The 17,658-nt window shown below is 46.8% G+C and overlaps 2 protein-coding genes and 1 pseudogene across 3 annotated transcripts in view; 2 read left to right on the plus strand and 1 right to left on the minus strand.

The window, feature by feature from the left end:
• Positions 1–14,106, plus strand: part of LOC119395851 (eukaryotic translation initiation factor 3 subunit M-like) — an 84,328-nt pseudogene extending 70,222 nt beyond the window's left edge.
• Positions 1–17,658, minus strand: part of LOC119395857 (calcipressin-2) — an 88,619-nt gene that overhangs the window by 50,251 nt on the left and 20,710 nt on the right. The gene's annotated exons all lie outside the window — the stretch shown is intronic.
• LOC119395855 (eukaryotic translation initiation factor 3 subunit M) lies at positions 7,158–14,106 on the plus strand. Its single transcript, XM_037662859.2, has 3 exons — positions 7,158–7,733; positions 12,675–13,010; positions 13,668–14,106. Exons 1-3 carry the CDS (start codon positions 7,293–7,295, stop codon positions 14,046–14,048), a joined length of 1,158 nt encoding a protein of 385 aa, XP_037518787.1. The 5' UTR covers positions 7,158–7,292; the 3' UTR covers positions 14,049–14,106.

Below are 17,658 nucleotides of genomic sequence, written 5' to 3' on the forward strand. Positions count from 1 at the left end.
TCAGTTTTGATATTTGTGTTTCTGGCTGTCTAATAAAATGTTTAAGTAAACGGTGCTTGCAACATTGTCGCACTGCGTGTGCAGTTTTTGCGATCTCTGTCTACGTTGCTCTGAAGAAACTGCATGTTTACACGTGCACGTAGCGTTGGTGTAAAAAATGGTATGGTGGAACCTCATTGTTACATTTTTATAGGTGGCCACAGGAAATTATTCCACGATCTGACGAAACGTGATGTTCGATAACAATGTCTTTGCGGGGGAAAAGTCTGCGCACACAACTGTGAGGGAAAAAAGGCAACGTGACACAGCATGCACTATGAAGACCATTTGGTTTACTGGTGAGGTGGCAGGAATGGAAGTGGGGCTACTACATAACAAATGTTGAATGGTGGATGAACTTTTCTGTTTAGGAAGCTATTACCCCTGTCACACAGGCCAACTTAAGTGCACTTTGCCACTAGTGTCATTTGCACACTGTCAAACGGGAATGCTTAGTGCAGCTCGCCGAGAAGCGCACTTGCCGGCAAGTGCATTCGCCAAACTCTTTTTGCTACGTCGGGGTGTCTAGCCTCGGTAGCATTCACTCGAAAATAAGTTATTAAACTATTGTTTTCATTGTTAAGGGTATTGTTGTGCACTAAAGCACACTATACCGCAAAAAAACTTGTTCGCTACTCTGGATCTCTGAAAGTTTATGGCCAGGGCCACGTGTTGCACATCATGCAATGGCCGCATCTGCCGCGTTTGTACCTAAAGTTTATTCTGAGAGCTGCTTATAGCTATGACACACTATTGCTTAAACAATATTGCCTGGAATAACAAATATCTATAAGTGCTACTTAAGTACCCATCACCATCATTCCCAAAGTACGCTTCTCTCTCTTGTGTAGCAGCATACCGCCAAAGTGACATTCCGGGGCCGTAAGCGCACTCTCCCAAAATTACACTGAATCTGCCAGTGTGACGGTTACTATAACATGCACAACTGTAGGTTCACATCGGACAGTAGGGCAGCTGGATTAGCACCAGTAAGACGTGATTGGCAATTTTGCTGCTCCCTTGTGAAGATGAGGTTTGCTGCGGGAGCTGTGACCCTTCTTTAGCAGAGACATGTACTAGCCTGTTGCAGTTTTTGAACATAAACAGCCGGAAGGGAAACTGTAGGCTTCGTGGCAATTAAACTGCGCCTGTTCTTTTGGAGTGTGCAAAACCGGGCAAGACGTAGCAAACTGTAATGTATAAACAAGGTTCTTTTGTGCGCAAACTGCACTTTCTGAAATTCGAGGGGTTTACGGCATGTGTTTTGAAATAATAGGAAAAAAAGAGTTGTCTAGTAAATTGATGCAGACCTGCGTGATCCGAGTAGTACTGCTTCAGTAACCTGGTGCACTTTTTCAGTAAATTAATACGTACACCAGTTTTTTTTTTTTCTGTCGTGTCTTCCAGAGCTTGCAGGCTTAGTTTATGTTTGGCCGTACCTAGGCTTCAGACACCACACGTGCACGGACCCCAGGGGGAGGTGTCCAGCTGCTACTCCAGGCTCCTCAAATCTTTGTGCCAAACACAGATACTATGTTACCAGGGCAAACAAAGGAAACTTGCAAAGCGTTGCACTGCATTCGTTGCACACAGGGCACTCTTGTTTGCCAGGCACAACTAACGCACCACGAAAACCTCCTCATTGTAGAGTACATGGAAGGAAGAATTGGGGAAAAAGCACAGTGGAACACCTTCAAAGCCAGAAAAGGCTTATCAGCCGTTCATGTGATCTCATTGTCAGGGTGCACATGCACTGCAGGCAAAGCCACGGCAATCCAGCAGAAGAATGTTCTTGACCAATGCCGTGATGGAAAATGAAGCTCATGGAGTGGCTTCACAGAGAATTTGCTTGCCAAAACTGGCTGCGTGGCACAATGCTTTCTCCGACAGTCTATTTCTCGATCAGTGACAGAGGACCCCACGTCCTGCTGGACTCGAGGTGACCACCCCAACAGCTAGCTCACTTTTTTTTGAGAAACTGCATTCTCCCACCGACTCCCCTCTGAGTTGCGCCCACTTGAACACTGCGTGGCCGACTCGGGCAGCTAGCCTACATGGTCAACCAAACAATGCCGAAGTGTGCTGTTGGCAACACCCTCACAGCTCTTTTGCTGACTTAAGGGGGGACACGGGTCTTTGAGACCGAAAATCAGAAAAAAAATCGAATTTTTGAAAATGTTTTATTTGGATTCTGCCGCTACTGATGCATAACCTCGCCAATTTTCATGCGTCTTAGATCAGTATTTTAGCCGTGACAGCATTTTATGTGCCATCAGCGAGCTAAATTTTTAGCGATGAACGCGTAAAAAACGGGCTTATTCAGCGCCGCGCTGTTGCCGTTCTACGTTCCCTACGGCAGCCATCTTGGTCGCATTCGAAAGAGCCGCGCTTTTCTTGAATATTCCGCCGCCCTTGTTTCCGTCCACTCAAAATTCACGTAGAAAATCCGCGCCAAAAAAGGTCCCTCCGCGTGAGCCTATTGGCACAGTGAGCCCACGTGACCAAATAACGCCTTCCGATTCGTCGGGCCTCCCGCGCTGTCGGCTGCAGCGCACGCAAAGCGGCAAGTTGATGTCGCCGTAGTATACTGTGTTGTTCTCATCGATTACGTCCGTAAAGGTCTAACCCGCGCAAGCTGGCAAGAAATTGGAGCAGACGTTTTTGATCATCCTCAACAAAGACTGCACGTGTTGCGGCGGCTTATGGCACGGCGCCATGCGAGCTAGACGAAGTGCGCCGCAGCCGCCGGAGTGAATTAGGCCTACGCTCTCGGCCGCGTTTTGGAACTTTGATCGTGGCGAAGCCGAATCGAAAGTTGCGCAGCGCAAGCATAAATGAAAAAAAAAGCGGGATCACGGCTCGGGTGCATCAGAAGCGCATCCAGCGAAAGACGGCGTGGCGGCGGAACGCGATTCATCGGTCGAAATGCCGACTTCACCTGTGTCGGCGGCCGCCTCGACGACGTCAGTGATAGGCAGCGTGGTAGAAGGATCGACACGACGTTCTTGTCTAGTGCCGATCGTGCACAACAGCAGATACAGACTGAAGATAAGATCTCCAGCTTATCGGCAACTTCCGCTAGCGAGCGCAAGCTGCGGACGCTCGCAACAGCGTGCGAGGGCTCTGACCCGACGGCGGCTAACTACGGGATCGTCGACTTCTCCGCAATCAACAAACTGCTTGAAAGCACATGCAATGGGGCCGTTTCGATTGGAAAATGTGATAAACTACTCTCCTGGTGTCTTATAAGGCATTTATTTGCAAAGTAAAGCATTTTACTTGTGTAGCGCTCTTTGAAGATACCGAGTTTTGTTTTTGCTTTTTTCTCAGTTTCAATTTTTTGGCCACCTTTCATTCTTCTGCCGGATCGTTTCTCAGCTTTGGTACTGCTGAAAAGCTGCAACATGATCCACCAAAAAATTTTCTCGGTAGTCGAAGAACTTTGAAGCTTCATAACTTACTGACCAAAAAAGTAAGCGTCTGTTCTTGCCCGTTGCTCTCCGAAGAGATATTCGGACCACACCCAATGTTCACACAGCAGTTGTCTTCGAACATTTCCGCCGTGAAATATGTTTGAGCGGATTTACGAGCATGTGCGACGTGTAACCCGGTATGATATGTTACAAAAGTATGTGTACAAATTGTGCATGTTACCACAATGCAAATGGAGTGTCTAAAAAAAACACTGGCTCTTCAGAGGACCTGTAGTTTTCCATTTTCCCAGGGGGTGCAAACCAAAGTAGCTGTGCATTGATTGAGGGATGCCAATAAATTATTGGTGATCAAGCTTTGAAGCTTATTTCGACGTCAGCATTTTCAGCCCATGCTATGTTAGTGAATTTTGTGCCCTGTCACTAACAAACGCCTTACTTTTTCAGCACTTGAAATATCATTGGAATGGTAAATTATGGCAAACACGGACAACTGAAGTTGCAATCACTAGGCCACGTCAAATTCCATGTCTAAATTTTTATAACAAAGCTGGTTACGCACTTTCCCCTGATTGTTCCTTCTGTGGAATGCAGGAGCCAATAGCTCATTTCCTCATTCATTGTAAAATATATTCTAGTTCGCACAAAATTAATTTGAATGCAACCTTCCGCTTGCTTAGATTAGACCTAAATGTGCCAGCTTTATTTTCTTTGGCGGCTTCGTCCCTTGGACACGGCGATGGGAAGGAAGGGAGGAACACAAAAGGGCAATGTTAAGGTTTCTGCCCCAAAGGACCTTCTGAAATGTTCAAAGAGATTTAAGCTGTAGAAATAATCTTTACTCCCGATTTTCCTTTCTTCCAAATTGCTTTATTTTATTTTTTTTTGCTATTTCTTCATTTCATAATTTACATTTCCGCATTGCCTATTTACCTTGTTGAATTTTTATTTAGTTCTTTTCTCTTAAATGAGCAAAGATAATTGATATTTTATGTTACAGATTTCCATTAAAGCTACCTGGCTTTTAGCCAATAGGCTTCCGGTGTGGATGTATGCCAAAAGTTTAAAGATATATATATCTACTTTACGCTACGACTGTGTTCACTGCGGCATGAGCCTATCCCAGTCCAAAAGAACATGGTGCTGGGATGGTCACTTCATATTACACAGTGGACCATAAAAAATTATGGTTGTCAAACGTGAACAAGAGAAGGAGTGAAGGGGAGTGCCAAGTCTCAACAGTTCATTCAATTTTTGTGGTATCGAAATACATACATAGTGACATGCGTGACATATGAAACAGCTTCGAACGTGCAACACCCCAATCACAGCCAGCTGTCGAAAAACCTCCTTGCTGCTCAGGAGAGTAAGTAAGCATCATGAACCTCAAGCTTTAATGTGAAGTGCCTCTCCCAGTGATCTATCTTGTGCAAGCTAGTTCCGTTTTACGCCTGCGAACTTGGTAAAGGTTTATTCCAGAAGCACTTGGAGAAGGCTTTTGGCTGGGAAGAGTCCCTTCGGAAAGGGCATGCGGTCGAGGCAAGCGTCTCTCTTCCTGCAACTCACATCTCTGCTTATTCAGCAACTGAATTCACGAAGAAACTAATACGCTTTGACATGTGATCTTAATATGAAGTCTTGAACAGTGTGGAGACATGGAGAGCACCGATGCCACTAGCCAGTTGGATGAGGTTTGCCGCATCTTCTCCCACTGCCAGGGTGCTCTCATGGATGTGCATCACATCAGCATGAGTAAGGCCAACAGAGAAATAGCCATGAAATAGTGCTTTCATTGCATCATTGCACTGGAGCAAGTGCAAGGCAGCAGCACTCTGTTGCATGGTTGTGCCGTAGGTGCAACTTCATTACAGCACAAAGTTGAGGATCTTGGTGAAGGGATGCATCATTCTTTCTGGTCCTATAATTCGCTCTCTTCACCTAAATGTCAATGCTTCCCATGTACTTGGTGTTTCCCTTCTTTAACAACTTTGTTGTGGTCATGGACAGGGGCGTAGCCAAGGGGGGGATTGGGGGGGGTTCAACCCCACCCCCCCGAAATTTTTCAATTTTGCTTGCGCATATATACACGCACACATACAAACGCACGCACGAACATACATAAAGGATGTTTGAACCACCCCCCCCCCCCCGAAAAAAATTTCTGGCTACGCCCCTGGTCATGGAGATGACACTGCCAGACCTAGCACCAGACCATCATGCAAGGATGCCAAACATTTGACACAACACGCCATCTTTACCTACAAAGTCAAGATGCGCTGTTTAGGAAGTGCTCGTGCTCAGCTTGAGCATGAACACTTTTCTAGTACATCGCCCACATTGTGTGAGTTTAAGATTTAGCTCCAGGTGGCTGCACACAGCTTGGAAGGCTGCAGTGGTCTGGAAACGATCACAGAAGCTTGTGGCAATAACACACCCCAAGAAGTAAGCCTGTAAGTCTTCGTTTACCCATAGTTTCAACACCTCAAATGTGTTTTTGTTCTTCATCCTTCTTCTCTCCTCCTATCTCCCTGTCCTCTATCCCTCCATTCCTCGCGCAAAAGAGTAGGCAGGCATCGTGCCCTTTTAGGTGGCAGTTGTCAGCCTGCTCTCTCCCTAGTTCCTCTGTGTCCTTGTGCAGGCATATCAAATAATGACAAACACTAAGAATGTTTCCGTCAGACAAGTTTAGGCGATGAGAATTGGGAGCAGGAAAGAAGATTTCTTAAATGAGAGGTTAATTAACTGTCATCAGCCTGTGCAGCATCCAGGCACTTAGCCTGTATCCTTCTTGCCGGGCAATGCTTTAATCTAACAATAATCTAAAAACGCTAATGCCGGGCGCACTTCGCAGGCTGCGCAGTGGTGCTCACGGAGTATGAGTTGCACATCACATTTTTTGGGATACTTTCATAATTTTGCCATTTTTTTTATATGTACATCAGAATCAAATCGTTGCGACCAAAACGGGTATTTCATTTAGCGCCTAAGTTTTTCGTATCATAACTGAAACGACCAGCTAACAAATGTTTTTCGCCTAAACTACCTAAAATGTGCATATTTTGTGAATGCTTAGACGGCGAGGCCTGCATTATCGGGAGCTGCATGTAGTTGCAGCTGTCAACGTGTCAAGCGGCCAAACTGCAGACCGGATCAGGGAACACCCGACCGAACGTGTACAGCGCATACTGGTGTCACACAGTGCACTGCTGATCGCGACTAGGCTCGATCGTAATCGAATTTCACAGCAGTGATTGGCTCCCTTCTGCAGCTAGTGTTCAGAGGAGCTGTGCAACCGCAATCGAAAAATTCGATCCATTTCAGACCCAGTCACGATCAAAAATGACCGTGTGACGCCGGTGTCGTTTCACGGTAGATATTCTCTGGCTACTTTCTTCTGCAATCGCCACAAATTTATTCCAGTTAATAATGTTAATATGGTAATTATAACAATTATAACCAACCCTATTTCTACGGCAATTCTAGCAATTCATACTTCCCGCTATTCGACAAGGGCGTCGCTCCTTGAGCACATTAATTACTAAGCAGTGACCAAATATTTCACATATTTGATTATACATAATCCGAACAAAACGTCTAAATAATATTAATGTTAGGATAGTGTTCAAGACGTCGATGTTTGTTTTTTGTGGTATTTCGGCCGTGGTCAGTGGTTCGAGCGGAGCCGTCTCACAACACTGTCTCTTTCCCGTCCGCGTGCGCGCTCGTTGCGTCCATATTGCGGCCTCTCCGCCGGTCTTTCCAACCTATTTATTTACCCCCATAGCGGAGCTGGCCCGTTAAAGTGTTAAAAACGAGATCGCCATGAGTACACCGACATTCATCGATGTGGGCGTGGACGAGCAGTGCCTCGACCTGCGCGCCTACTTCAAGAGCCTGGGCGCCGACATTTCGGAAGAGCAGCCTCCCGCCAGCTTGGCTCTCAACCTGGCCGAGATCATCAACGTGTGCGACGTGTGCTTCCGCGAGGCCACCGATTCGGACATCGAGGCCGTGCTCAACAGCATCGTCTCCCTCCTCGTGGACGTGGTGCCCGCCGAGGGCGAGCCCCTGGTGAACGCGTTCTGCGCCAAGCTGGCACAGGCCCCTTCCAACAGGCTCGGCGTGATGGCCGTGCGCGTGCTTCAGAACCTCTTCGAGGCGCTCAGCGTGGACAGCCCCCTGCGCTACGACGTCTACTACAACTTGGTCAAAGCGGCCGCCAAGACGGACATGATAATGTCGGTGTTCAGCGACCTCCCAAAGGTAACGTTGACAGCGCGACAGCCCCCCTCTCTCTGTTGTCGTGGCCGTCAGCGTCGGGCTTCTACGTACGATTCCATGGCTTAAAAATGTCTCGATCCCTTTACAATGCCATTTGATGCATCATTCCTTACGCAGTCACTTGATTAGCTCAAGTCTAAATTGTAGGTCTTATCAACATTTCGCGCATCTGCAGCGGCACTAGCAGCGGCAGCATGAGCATGTCACCTTAATGTCATCAAGTATTAACGAACTTTAATGTTGAGCTAAAGTGGGAGAGCGAGGGCTTTAACGAACTTTGAGTAGCACATACAGTAAGGTTTCAAAAATGCCTGACAAATACTCTTATCGTAACAAGGAAGACGCAAACGCAACATTGTTATCTGCGGAGTGGCGTACGTATACGGACCCATAATAATTAGGTTAAACCAGGTTTTACGCTGAGAGCCTGATTTATGTGTATCCTCTCTGGCGAACACAGTTGTCAAGTGTTATAAATGAGCTGTCAGGATATCCAAATTGTCACCTATGTGGAAGGGCTTCATGAGCTTTTAAAAGCAAATGTGTGCAACAACTGACAAATGACAGTAGGCTAGAATTTAGGAGGTACTTGCAGGCTAGTTGCTAGCACTAGACTTGGGAAACAGCAGCGCAATTTAGGAGGCAAGCACAAACAAAGTGGCCTGCACATGGCAGAGGTGCTGAACTGCTACCAAGATTTTACTGCTCTGCAAGACATATCGGTAAGTGGAGCATATGACGAGCCATGAATGTGTGGAAACGAGGAATGCACAAGGAAGATAAGGCACGGCGTATGTGTGATACAGGTTCTTTTTCTGTCTACGACAGCTCTCTAAGACTGAGCGACGGAGAGCATGAATGAGGACAAAGCCGTTGGTTTCAACACACACAAAAACATTTATAAACCACTAGAGCGAAACAAAATCTGCATAACACTGAACACTGAACAAAAGGTTCACTGCACCCGGTAGCACACTTCTAACAACAAACAAAACTCTGTTCGAAGACCTAAAGTAGACAGTCTGGTTCGGACGCAGCTGGGCGGCGAAGCGGGGAATAATAGAGTTCGGTCTCACCACATCGCGGAGACTTGACAGGTGGAGTTGACGGGTCTGGCTGCTGCGACGTGGAAAAGTGGCTACTGGGCGACCCCTTGAGATGCCCGGAGGAGCAGGCCCAGGCACTGGGGTGCACAGCTCGGGCCCGTAGCCCAACTGCTGCTGCTTGCCTGTCGGACTCGAACTCCGCAGGCCTTGAGGTAGTGTTCGAGTACCATGGTTAAGGTCTCGTCGCACAGGAGCGAGGCGGCAGGATGCTCCGGCCGGTTGAAGCCCTGGAGGCTCGGGTCCGCAACCCGACTGCCTGTCTTCAGCGCCCGGTCCGGTGACAACCTCCTCTTCGCCACGTATCCTCGAGCTCCCCCCAGAACCCTCTGAGGCCAGGCTTTTTCTGCCCTCGGGTACACTTGTCCACTCCTCATTGGAGACTACTGGATCTCGGTGTTGGCAAGGGATTGGCCCCTGAGATTACCCGTGTTGTTTCCTTATTGGGCCACTTGTCTGTCGAACCCTTGCGCCTCGCGCCCTCGTGCTGGATGTTTCGACGTCGTCATCTTTTATTTGGCCACCGTTTGTACGCGCTAGTCTTCTCATGTTGCGCACTTTTGAAAGGCGCACACTTCAAACGCGCACCACACATCACAGTATGGAACATCATACCATACGGAAAGGCCAAGAATCTCCTGGCTAAGCACTAAGAATGCCTACAAAAACAAAACACAAAAAAGTTCTGTGGATAGCAGATTAGGAATTGATCTTTGGGTTATCATATGCATAAAGAATGTCTCCATTTGTCTGAACGAGCAAATGAAGGGCAACTAACGCACATGTTTTCAATTTCACTACTTTTGGTCGCTTCCCATATTTCTACAACTAATTCTCCTCTTTTCCTGCATTCCACCTTGGTTTAGTGCAGTTCGGCTGAGCAGCTGGAGTCTTTGCACTGAAATGGCAGATGTCTGGTATTTTTTTTCTTTTTACTATTTTTGTTTCCCTAATGATACCGCTACTCTGTAAGCCTTTTGTTAAAGGGGTGCTGACCCAAAATTTCGCGGCCGAGATAGCCTGCTGGATCGATTCCCGTGTACGTGCGTGTACCATCTGCAAAATATCGGCAACGAATAAAGCTTGGAAGGTATTTTATATGAATTTTGAAGTTCGCGAGCGCGATCCAGCATTATAGGCCGCACCTAGTGCATTGACACCCTCGGAGGTGACCCGAGGTGAGCCCCCTACGTAACCGTTGCAGCCGGTAGAAGTTATAATGACGTCATAGCCGCCATTTCTGTTTTGACGCGCTTCCCGACGAATCACTCCTCGCCAGCGGGTCAAACATGAAGTGATTCGCCACGTCGAAAATTCTTTCGATCCTTGCCGCAAGAAAATCGTCGCCATCAGATGACGATGAGCCCGACGACGACAGACCACGCGGAAATGCGTCACTGCTCTGTGTGCTCACGTGACTGAGCGTTTCACTCGCTAGGTGGTGATGTTGCACCCGGCGGCTTGTCGTTTTTGGAGCTCTGTCAAACCGAAACTGAGGCTGTGTCGGTAATGAGGAGCTTGTAATTAATTATCTGTCGCACGCTGCAGCAAACGATGTGCCGTGTTATGACTAACAGGCCCCCAGCAACACATTGCAGCAAAAGAACGCGGGGCGAAAATTTTTGTGTCAGGACTCCTTTAAAGGGTACTGACACAAAAAATTTCAGTTGTCTTTTTTTTTTTTTTTTTGCGTCAAATGAAATGCCAAGCCCTCAGGAGGCTAGAAAAGGTATTGGTAACCGCGAGTGCAACCTGTATGTTTTTAAAAGCTAGTTTCAGTTTCTACTGTACCCTGACCTCACAAAACGGTATGAGCTTCTCGTCACGTGCTCGCACAATGTATAGTGACGTTTCTACGGCCGCTCTGCACCGTGGCTCCGTTGGTGATGCACAAGCGGCCATCTTGGAAGTTTTGGTACCTAACGTCATCACAACTAGCCAGATTGCTGCATGAAGTCACCAGAATTTCTACTGTAGCCGATGTCGATGTCAGTGGGTGCACCATGGAAAAATTGATTTTAATATCAAAATAAAATATCAGCATATCAAATATCAGCACGAGCCCTTGAAATTAACACTTCTTTCCTTCAGCATTTGCTGAGTTTCACACTTGCTCAGAGCCGTCTCTGCATACATGAGATTTGTAATGCAGAGTAAAGTCGCCTTCGAAAAAAGGTGTGAGTACCCCTTTAAGGCAGCTTCCTGTTTGGCCTGTGAATACTGTCGGGCAGGTCAACAGGATAGCATAGACCATATGCTCGATGCATTTGACAAAAGGTCTCCTGTACTTAATTGCAGTCTTTCTCTTGAGGCTTGCCTGCATTTACCTGCCTGCACTGCACAGACATCCGCCACAGTGCCGAGATTACGTCCACTCAAGCCTTTTGACCTATTTTACGCAGATTATGCTAAATCTAGTGCAGATAATGGATGACTACGCAGGCCCGATTGGCTTGTGCATTACCATCACATACTATGAGATCGTGTTCGCTCAAATTTTTTTAAGTGGCTCCTGCTACTGAAGCAAGGTGTGCAGGCGAATACACCAACTGACCAAAGAGGCATATTCGGGAGAAAAGCTCTAGATCGAGCGCTTATTGTAGGGCAAATTCTGCTCTAATCCTGCGCTAATGTCGTTCTTGTGTAGGCCCTGGTGTAGTTCTGAATCCCACACTAAACCCTGCACTAATGTGGACCTTGTGTAGGTCTTGGTGTAGTGTTAAATCCTGCACTTAATGCAGCTGCACTACTGTGAAAGCTAAAGATGTGCGTAGCATGGGCAACCTAGTGATCCCCTTGACAATCATGTGCTTGCCACTGCCAGTCGTGTGCTTGCATCGGCACTTGCCGAGGCAGTGGCACCTTCTCTTGCGTGGCGCAGGTATCAGCCGGATGTTTCAAAGGCATTTGTCATGATTTTGGGCACACTTTTGCAATTAATTCATGGTTAATGCTATAGTTTATATTATTTTAGAACTTGTTAGTTTAACTGGTTTTGAGCATTGTTAGCCTTTTTTGAGGCCTGTATTGACCACTGCGTGACCATGAGGCTGTGGCTGGATAACAAGCCAGGCCCCTAAAGTGCTACGCACTTAAAAGGCACATTAATTCTTCCTAAATCTGCACGGCTATTTGTTCTATTGCACTCTAGTTGTTTTAGTAATTAAGTTCACTGAGTACATGAGATGACAAATTGCAATCAAAGCAACTGATTGGCTAGTCATTGCAGCACAGGTGAAGCACGCAAGATGACGGGAAGAGACGGCGCTGGGCTTTCGATACTTGAGTTAGTTTAACTGTACGGCTTAAAAATATTAGTAAATGTTGCTGAAAAGATTGCGCGCTAATATGCAGTGTTATTACTCAGTAAGCCACATGACAATAATGCAACATAAACGAACAAAGTAATGGTATGTGTAATGTCTTTGTTCACTGTTGTTGGTGTGTACTTTCAAAGGGTCATGTAACTAGGAAAATTAAGACAATGTAGCAAATGAGGGGCTGTCCTCTTGAACCATTTTTCTTAGCTGCTATGCACTCCGTGATTACGCAGCTTCCCATTTATGTCAGTTTGGAGATGTCTGTGTTGGTCCCATATCCTCTTCATCTTCTGTCCATTAAAATTGCATGGTATCTCTTTCTTTCAAAACAGTGAGTTTATCTATGGCTGTATTGTTGCTAATTCCAAAGACTATGCTTGTCAGTGGTAAGAGAAGGGGTAACAGCACACCATAGGGCTAATTGTTGCCACCCTGTTACGTGGCTGTTGCAATTACTGGTCTTCCTGACGCTCTTGCTTTCACTTGTCCACGTTGTGCAGCTGAAGTCGTGGATGACTGCGCTGCGAGTGCCCGTGCCACGGGTGCAGCGGCTTCTTCGGGCGCTGCACGAGGCCCTGCTGGAGTGCCGCCAGGGTGGAGAGCTGGCCTCGCGCGTCATGGTCGAGCTGCTGTCCACCTACACGGAGGACAATGCGTCGCAGGCGCGTGACGACGCACACCGCTGCATCGTCTCGTGCCTGGCCGACCCAACCACTTTCCTGCTCGACCACCTGCTGCCCCTCAAGCCCGTGCGCTTCCTCGAGGGCGAGCTCGTGCACGACCTGCTCACCATCTTTGTGGCCGACAAGCTGTCCGCCTACCTCGCCTTCTATCAGGTACGAAGTGCACCGGCGGTTGCGGCATTTGGTACCTCAGGTGCACTACAGTGAACTAGTGAGCTCTTTAGTGTCATTAGTACTAACAAATATCTTCAAAGATTTAGAAACACTACCACATAATATTCGCGCATAAAAGAATTCCAGCAGATCCCACGCATTGTGGGAATCAAAGTCATGCAAAAGTGGTCAGTGAGGAGCTGACTGTGCCACATTGTTTGGCTTGAAGCTGAGCGTTACGGGGCAAATTGAGGAGTTTTATGCATAATCTGGGCTCGCCAAATGCATAGACTGCACTGTGATGCATGAAGCACATTTTATGTCTTGATATAATCTCAGCAGTGTTAGAGCACAGATGTCAGTTTTATCAAAAACAAATGCACGCTACGCTGTGATGACATGCATGTCGCTACAGTACGCTAACACGCCAATGCGGAAGCGTTCATTGGTGTATTCCTGCATCCTCGAGCAACGCTAGACTGTAGCTTGCCGTTACATAGTTGTACATCTGTTTACTGCATTGTTATAAGAGTGAATAGCCAACACTGCAACCACAAACAACTGCGTTAGGCAAGCACCGCCATGATATCTGATGTTTGATTTGACCCTCTCCTTGCTATGCTCATCTTTCATGATTTTTCTCTTCCACACCGTCAGGCCAACAAGGACTTTGTGTCCTCCCTGGGTCTGTCGCACGAACAGAGCCTGCACAAGATGCGGCTGCTGACGCTGATGCAGCTGGCCGAGTCCCGGCGCGAGCTGCCCTTCGAGCTGCTCCAGCAGGAACTGCAGCTGCAGGACGTCGAAGGGTTCGTGGTGGAGGCCCTGCGGACGCGCATGCTCACCGCCAAGATCGACCAGACGGGCCGCAAGGTCATCGTGGGCACCACGGTGCACCGCACCTTCGGCCGACACCAGTGGGTCCAGCTCAAGGAGAGCCTCGTCCAGTGGCACGAGCGGCTGCGGCACGTCGAGAGCAGCATGGACCGAGTGACGCGCGCCCACTTCGAGCCCCTAACGGCCCCACCCACGGCCTGATGACAAAAGAAAGAGAATCGCTCCACTGATTATATAGAAGATAAAAGAAAACTCTTTCAGTATTGTGCGCCTCATCTGTGAAACAGCTGCTGCGGCTGCATAGCGCGATTTGGCGAGCTACAATCTGACAGCGCTTGTTTTTTAAAAATTTATACGAAAATAAAACACAATAGTCTGTCGCCACATAAAAGCAGTGGCTTATGTGCATCTCGGCAGTGGTGACAGTTGACGGACACCAGTGAGGAATGGCAGCAGGCACAGTTAACTTGTCAGCACAGTTGAACCACTGTACTTAAAAGAGACGATAAAAAAAAGTCTACGGAGATGACTGTTTTCTAAATGGTTTTACTTTTCAGTGAACTAACATCAGAAGCACACCAGAGTACATTACCATGAAATTCCAGAGGTGTGTTGAAGTACTTCGCACTACACTACTGTAGCTGACATATGCTAGACTAGCACATATACTTCGTCATATACTTTCATTTCTGTCGTCGTCCTCTGCTGCGTTGCTGTTTCACTAGGAACTGTGGCCGCTATTTTGCAGTGATGCCTTCTGCTTGACTCTAAGTCTTGTCCACTGCCAGTGGCCAGCTGCCTCTGCTGATAACATTAGGGAGACTGTCGCTGTGACCACTGAGAAAGAGCAGAAAGACATTAGCATTGGAAAAAGGCATCCCTACAAAATAGCGGCGCAGGCGGAGAGAAATTTGAGTGATGCCAAGTACTGACTTAAATGACCCTTGTGTGCACATGGATCATATAGGCAGCTAAGACAGGCCCTAGTAAACAGTCATAAAGCCATCTAGGAAGGGATCCACAAGCTTTTGACCACTCTTCGTGCAGCCATCTTCTGTGTTTTTTCACAATGTTGCTGGCAGGCTTATGTTCCATATATGAAGTCTGATGATGCTGTAACCTTGCAGTCGGCCTTTGCCCCCAGTGCTGTTTCAGTGGTGGCCCACCAGTGCTGGTAGCAGTGGTGGCCCTATGCTCACTTATGGCAACCATCCGCAGGCATTCTTTTTGTTGCTGTTGGACAGTGCTGATCGCACTTGGCAAGCAGCCGAATGACCACATTTCATTGCATTTGCCTAAACGTCAGTCTAGTCTCAAAGAAGCACGCATTGTGCATTGTGAGTAGAATTCTAAATTTCTAAAAACAACGAGGTTGAGGTGGTTTGTAATGATTCGTCATGAAACAAGGTACACTGAAACCTCATTATCACAAAGTCGCATCTGACTCGAAAATAAGTTCGTTGTATCCGAAAATTCGTTATAAATGTACATTTGTAACACTATAACAAGACTTTTCTTCATTTACTTTGTTATAACTGATAATTCGTTGTTGGCCGCGAGATCGAGCGGAGTCGCCGCCTGGTGGCTTCTGGCTGAACCGCGCCTAGTGTGGATTGCTCCATGCGTCGTCTGCTAGCCATGGTGTGTTTGCATGTGCGCGTACGTTATGCAGGTCCTCAAAAGGCGCTTTGTTTCGTTACGTTAGTGCAACTTTAACCGCTCATAGGTATACCTAACACGATGTAAAGAAGCATGTGGCCTTGATCAGCTGTATATGTACTGTAATAAGATCGGTGAGTGCACTTGTCGAGAGTGCTGTGTGTGTTCGTCGTACCGTCCGTTCACGAGAGTCATGTCAGTGTAGGTGCTGCTCTGTGGTCCAAGCGCGTTGCAAAGTGCACTTGGCGTTGTCCTAAAGCTGAGAAGTATTAAATCTCATGTGAATATAGCCTTTTAGCGGCTCGGTGGTTAAAAAAGAAGGCTCTCGTGCACTTGCGCGTTGTAGTTAGGTGTAAACTTCAGGACTGTCATTCGTAGGTTATGCGACGAGTTTTAGTTGTGTACGGTCTTGGTCCCACTGCAGAGAAATATTTCTGTCAAGTCACGTCCAACACTTCGGTACTTAAATTGTCCCCTAAACAGAATAGAAAATGGAATGACCTGGAAATCGCAAAACTGAGTTGCCTTGCGCAAATATAACTTGTGGCAAAATGTATACAAAGACACCCGTTTACTTAGATTAAGGTACGCGTTAAAGAGCCCTGATGGTCAAAATTAATCCAAACGGCATACTTTTCATTAATGTCGTGGTAATTTCACACGAAGCCACATCTTTTTTTCTTTACATTATCTTGATCGTTTGTGTTGCGTTGTTATAGTAGACTGATGGAAGGCAGCAGACATTATTCGCATGAAAAAACGTACTTAGGTCCCGTGAAATAACCGGGCCAAAGTTCCATTATTGTCATGCAAGTAATCAATCGGAGAAAGTTCCGTGCTGTACAGTTACCTTTGTGTACTGTTACTGGAATAAAAACAAATGTGTGCGCGTTAAACGTCTCCATAGCGTTAAAGCGCTGTCAGGCTTTCCTCAGTAAACCTATCAACTGTCCTACATTTCATGGAGAACTGAATAAGAAATGTGCATGAATATTTGATCACGCAGTGCACATAGTACTATTTGAACTCATCGCGCAGGAATACGGCTTTCTTTTTGTTGGGGGTTATCCAGATGAACAAGAAGTAAATACTTAATTCAGTCGCACTACAGCAGTGCGTAGTAGGTGGAACACAAGCTAAACATGTACAAATAAAACAACAAGAAAACATCATCCATTGCGAAAACGCCGACTGTTGCCGAAGGTGAGCAACCCGTTCGTTGGAAGAATGCGCTTCTCTCACAAGTAATATAGTAACGTTCGGCGCGCTTCGTGCAATAATTCGGGAATGAAGAGCGCACACATTACCAGAAAGCTGCAGTCAACGCATTTTGTTTGCCGCAAGTCCGGTCAAATCGCTCACAACGAAGCGCTGTTGTGCGTGTTTGTATAACGCGCTGACAACCGCCTGTCCACACTAGCGTGGCGACGGTGCTGCCACCTGTAGCCAGATCTCGCGGCGAATAGCTGTGTTCGTTATACATATCGAGGTTTGAATGTAATGCTTGCGAACATGGATATAGGACCAGTGTGTCGTCTGTTTTGTTTCTCTTCTACCATGTCAGTACGTCTTACTTTCTTTCTAAATTTCTTTATTACCACGAGTTCTTGCCCTGCTGCCTTCTTGCCTTATTCATATATGTACAGTACTCACGGATTCAAACGAGACATCAAATTTTAAATTAGAACGACTGGTATGCGCAATTGTTCAAGATAACTACGTCATGTCTCGACGAATCTGGTCCCTAAAGATAATGTAGGCTGTGATCCACGCAATTGAGTCGAAATTACGCCGATCTGACCCGAACTCAAGACAGTGAAAACAAAAGTATGTGTGTTACGTAGCCCTAAATTGTCCTATTTCAATCCGTGAGTACTGTACACAGTGTTGGCAGACATGCTACATAGCGGCTGACAATAAGCACTGAAACGGTCGCTTCAGGAGAACACAGGGACATTTAAACTGTGCTCTGGTATGCTGTTTGGTTTTAACACATTACTATATCCTGCATGCATAATGAAGCTTGTTTGCTAGCATGTGCATACAACACCAGTGAGAATAGATGTATCGTATGATTTCTATCACATATGCCTCTGCCTTTTCAACATGAAAGCATTTCTTGGCTAGGTTTGCAAAAGCATGCACCCAGCTG

The sequence above is a fragment of the Rhipicephalus sanguineus genome, chromosome 6 (assembly GCF_013339695.2).
Source record: "Rhipicephalus sanguineus isolate Rsan-2018 chromosome 6, BIME_Rsan_1.4, whole genome shotgun sequence".
NCBI classification, from domain to species: Eukaryota; Metazoa; Arthropoda; class Arachnida; order Ixodida; family Ixodidae; genus Rhipicephalus; species Rhipicephalus sanguineus.

What these genes read in the sequence shown, in the direction of transcription:
- LOC119395855 (XM_037662859.2), top strand. Translation starts at nt 7,293, where the DNA reads ATGAGTACACCGACATTCATCGATGTGGGCGTGGACGAGCAGTGCCTC. An exon ending in TGTTCAGCGACCTCCCAAAG is followed by an intron (nt 7,734 to 12,674) that starts GTAACGTTGACA and finishes CACGTTGTGCAG; the next exon opens with CTGAAGTCGTGGATGACTGC. An exon ending in CCTACCTCGCCTTCTATCAG is followed by an intron (nt 13,011 to 13,667) that starts GTACGAAGTGCA and finishes CCACACCGTCAG; the next exon opens with GCCAACAAGGACTTTGTGTC.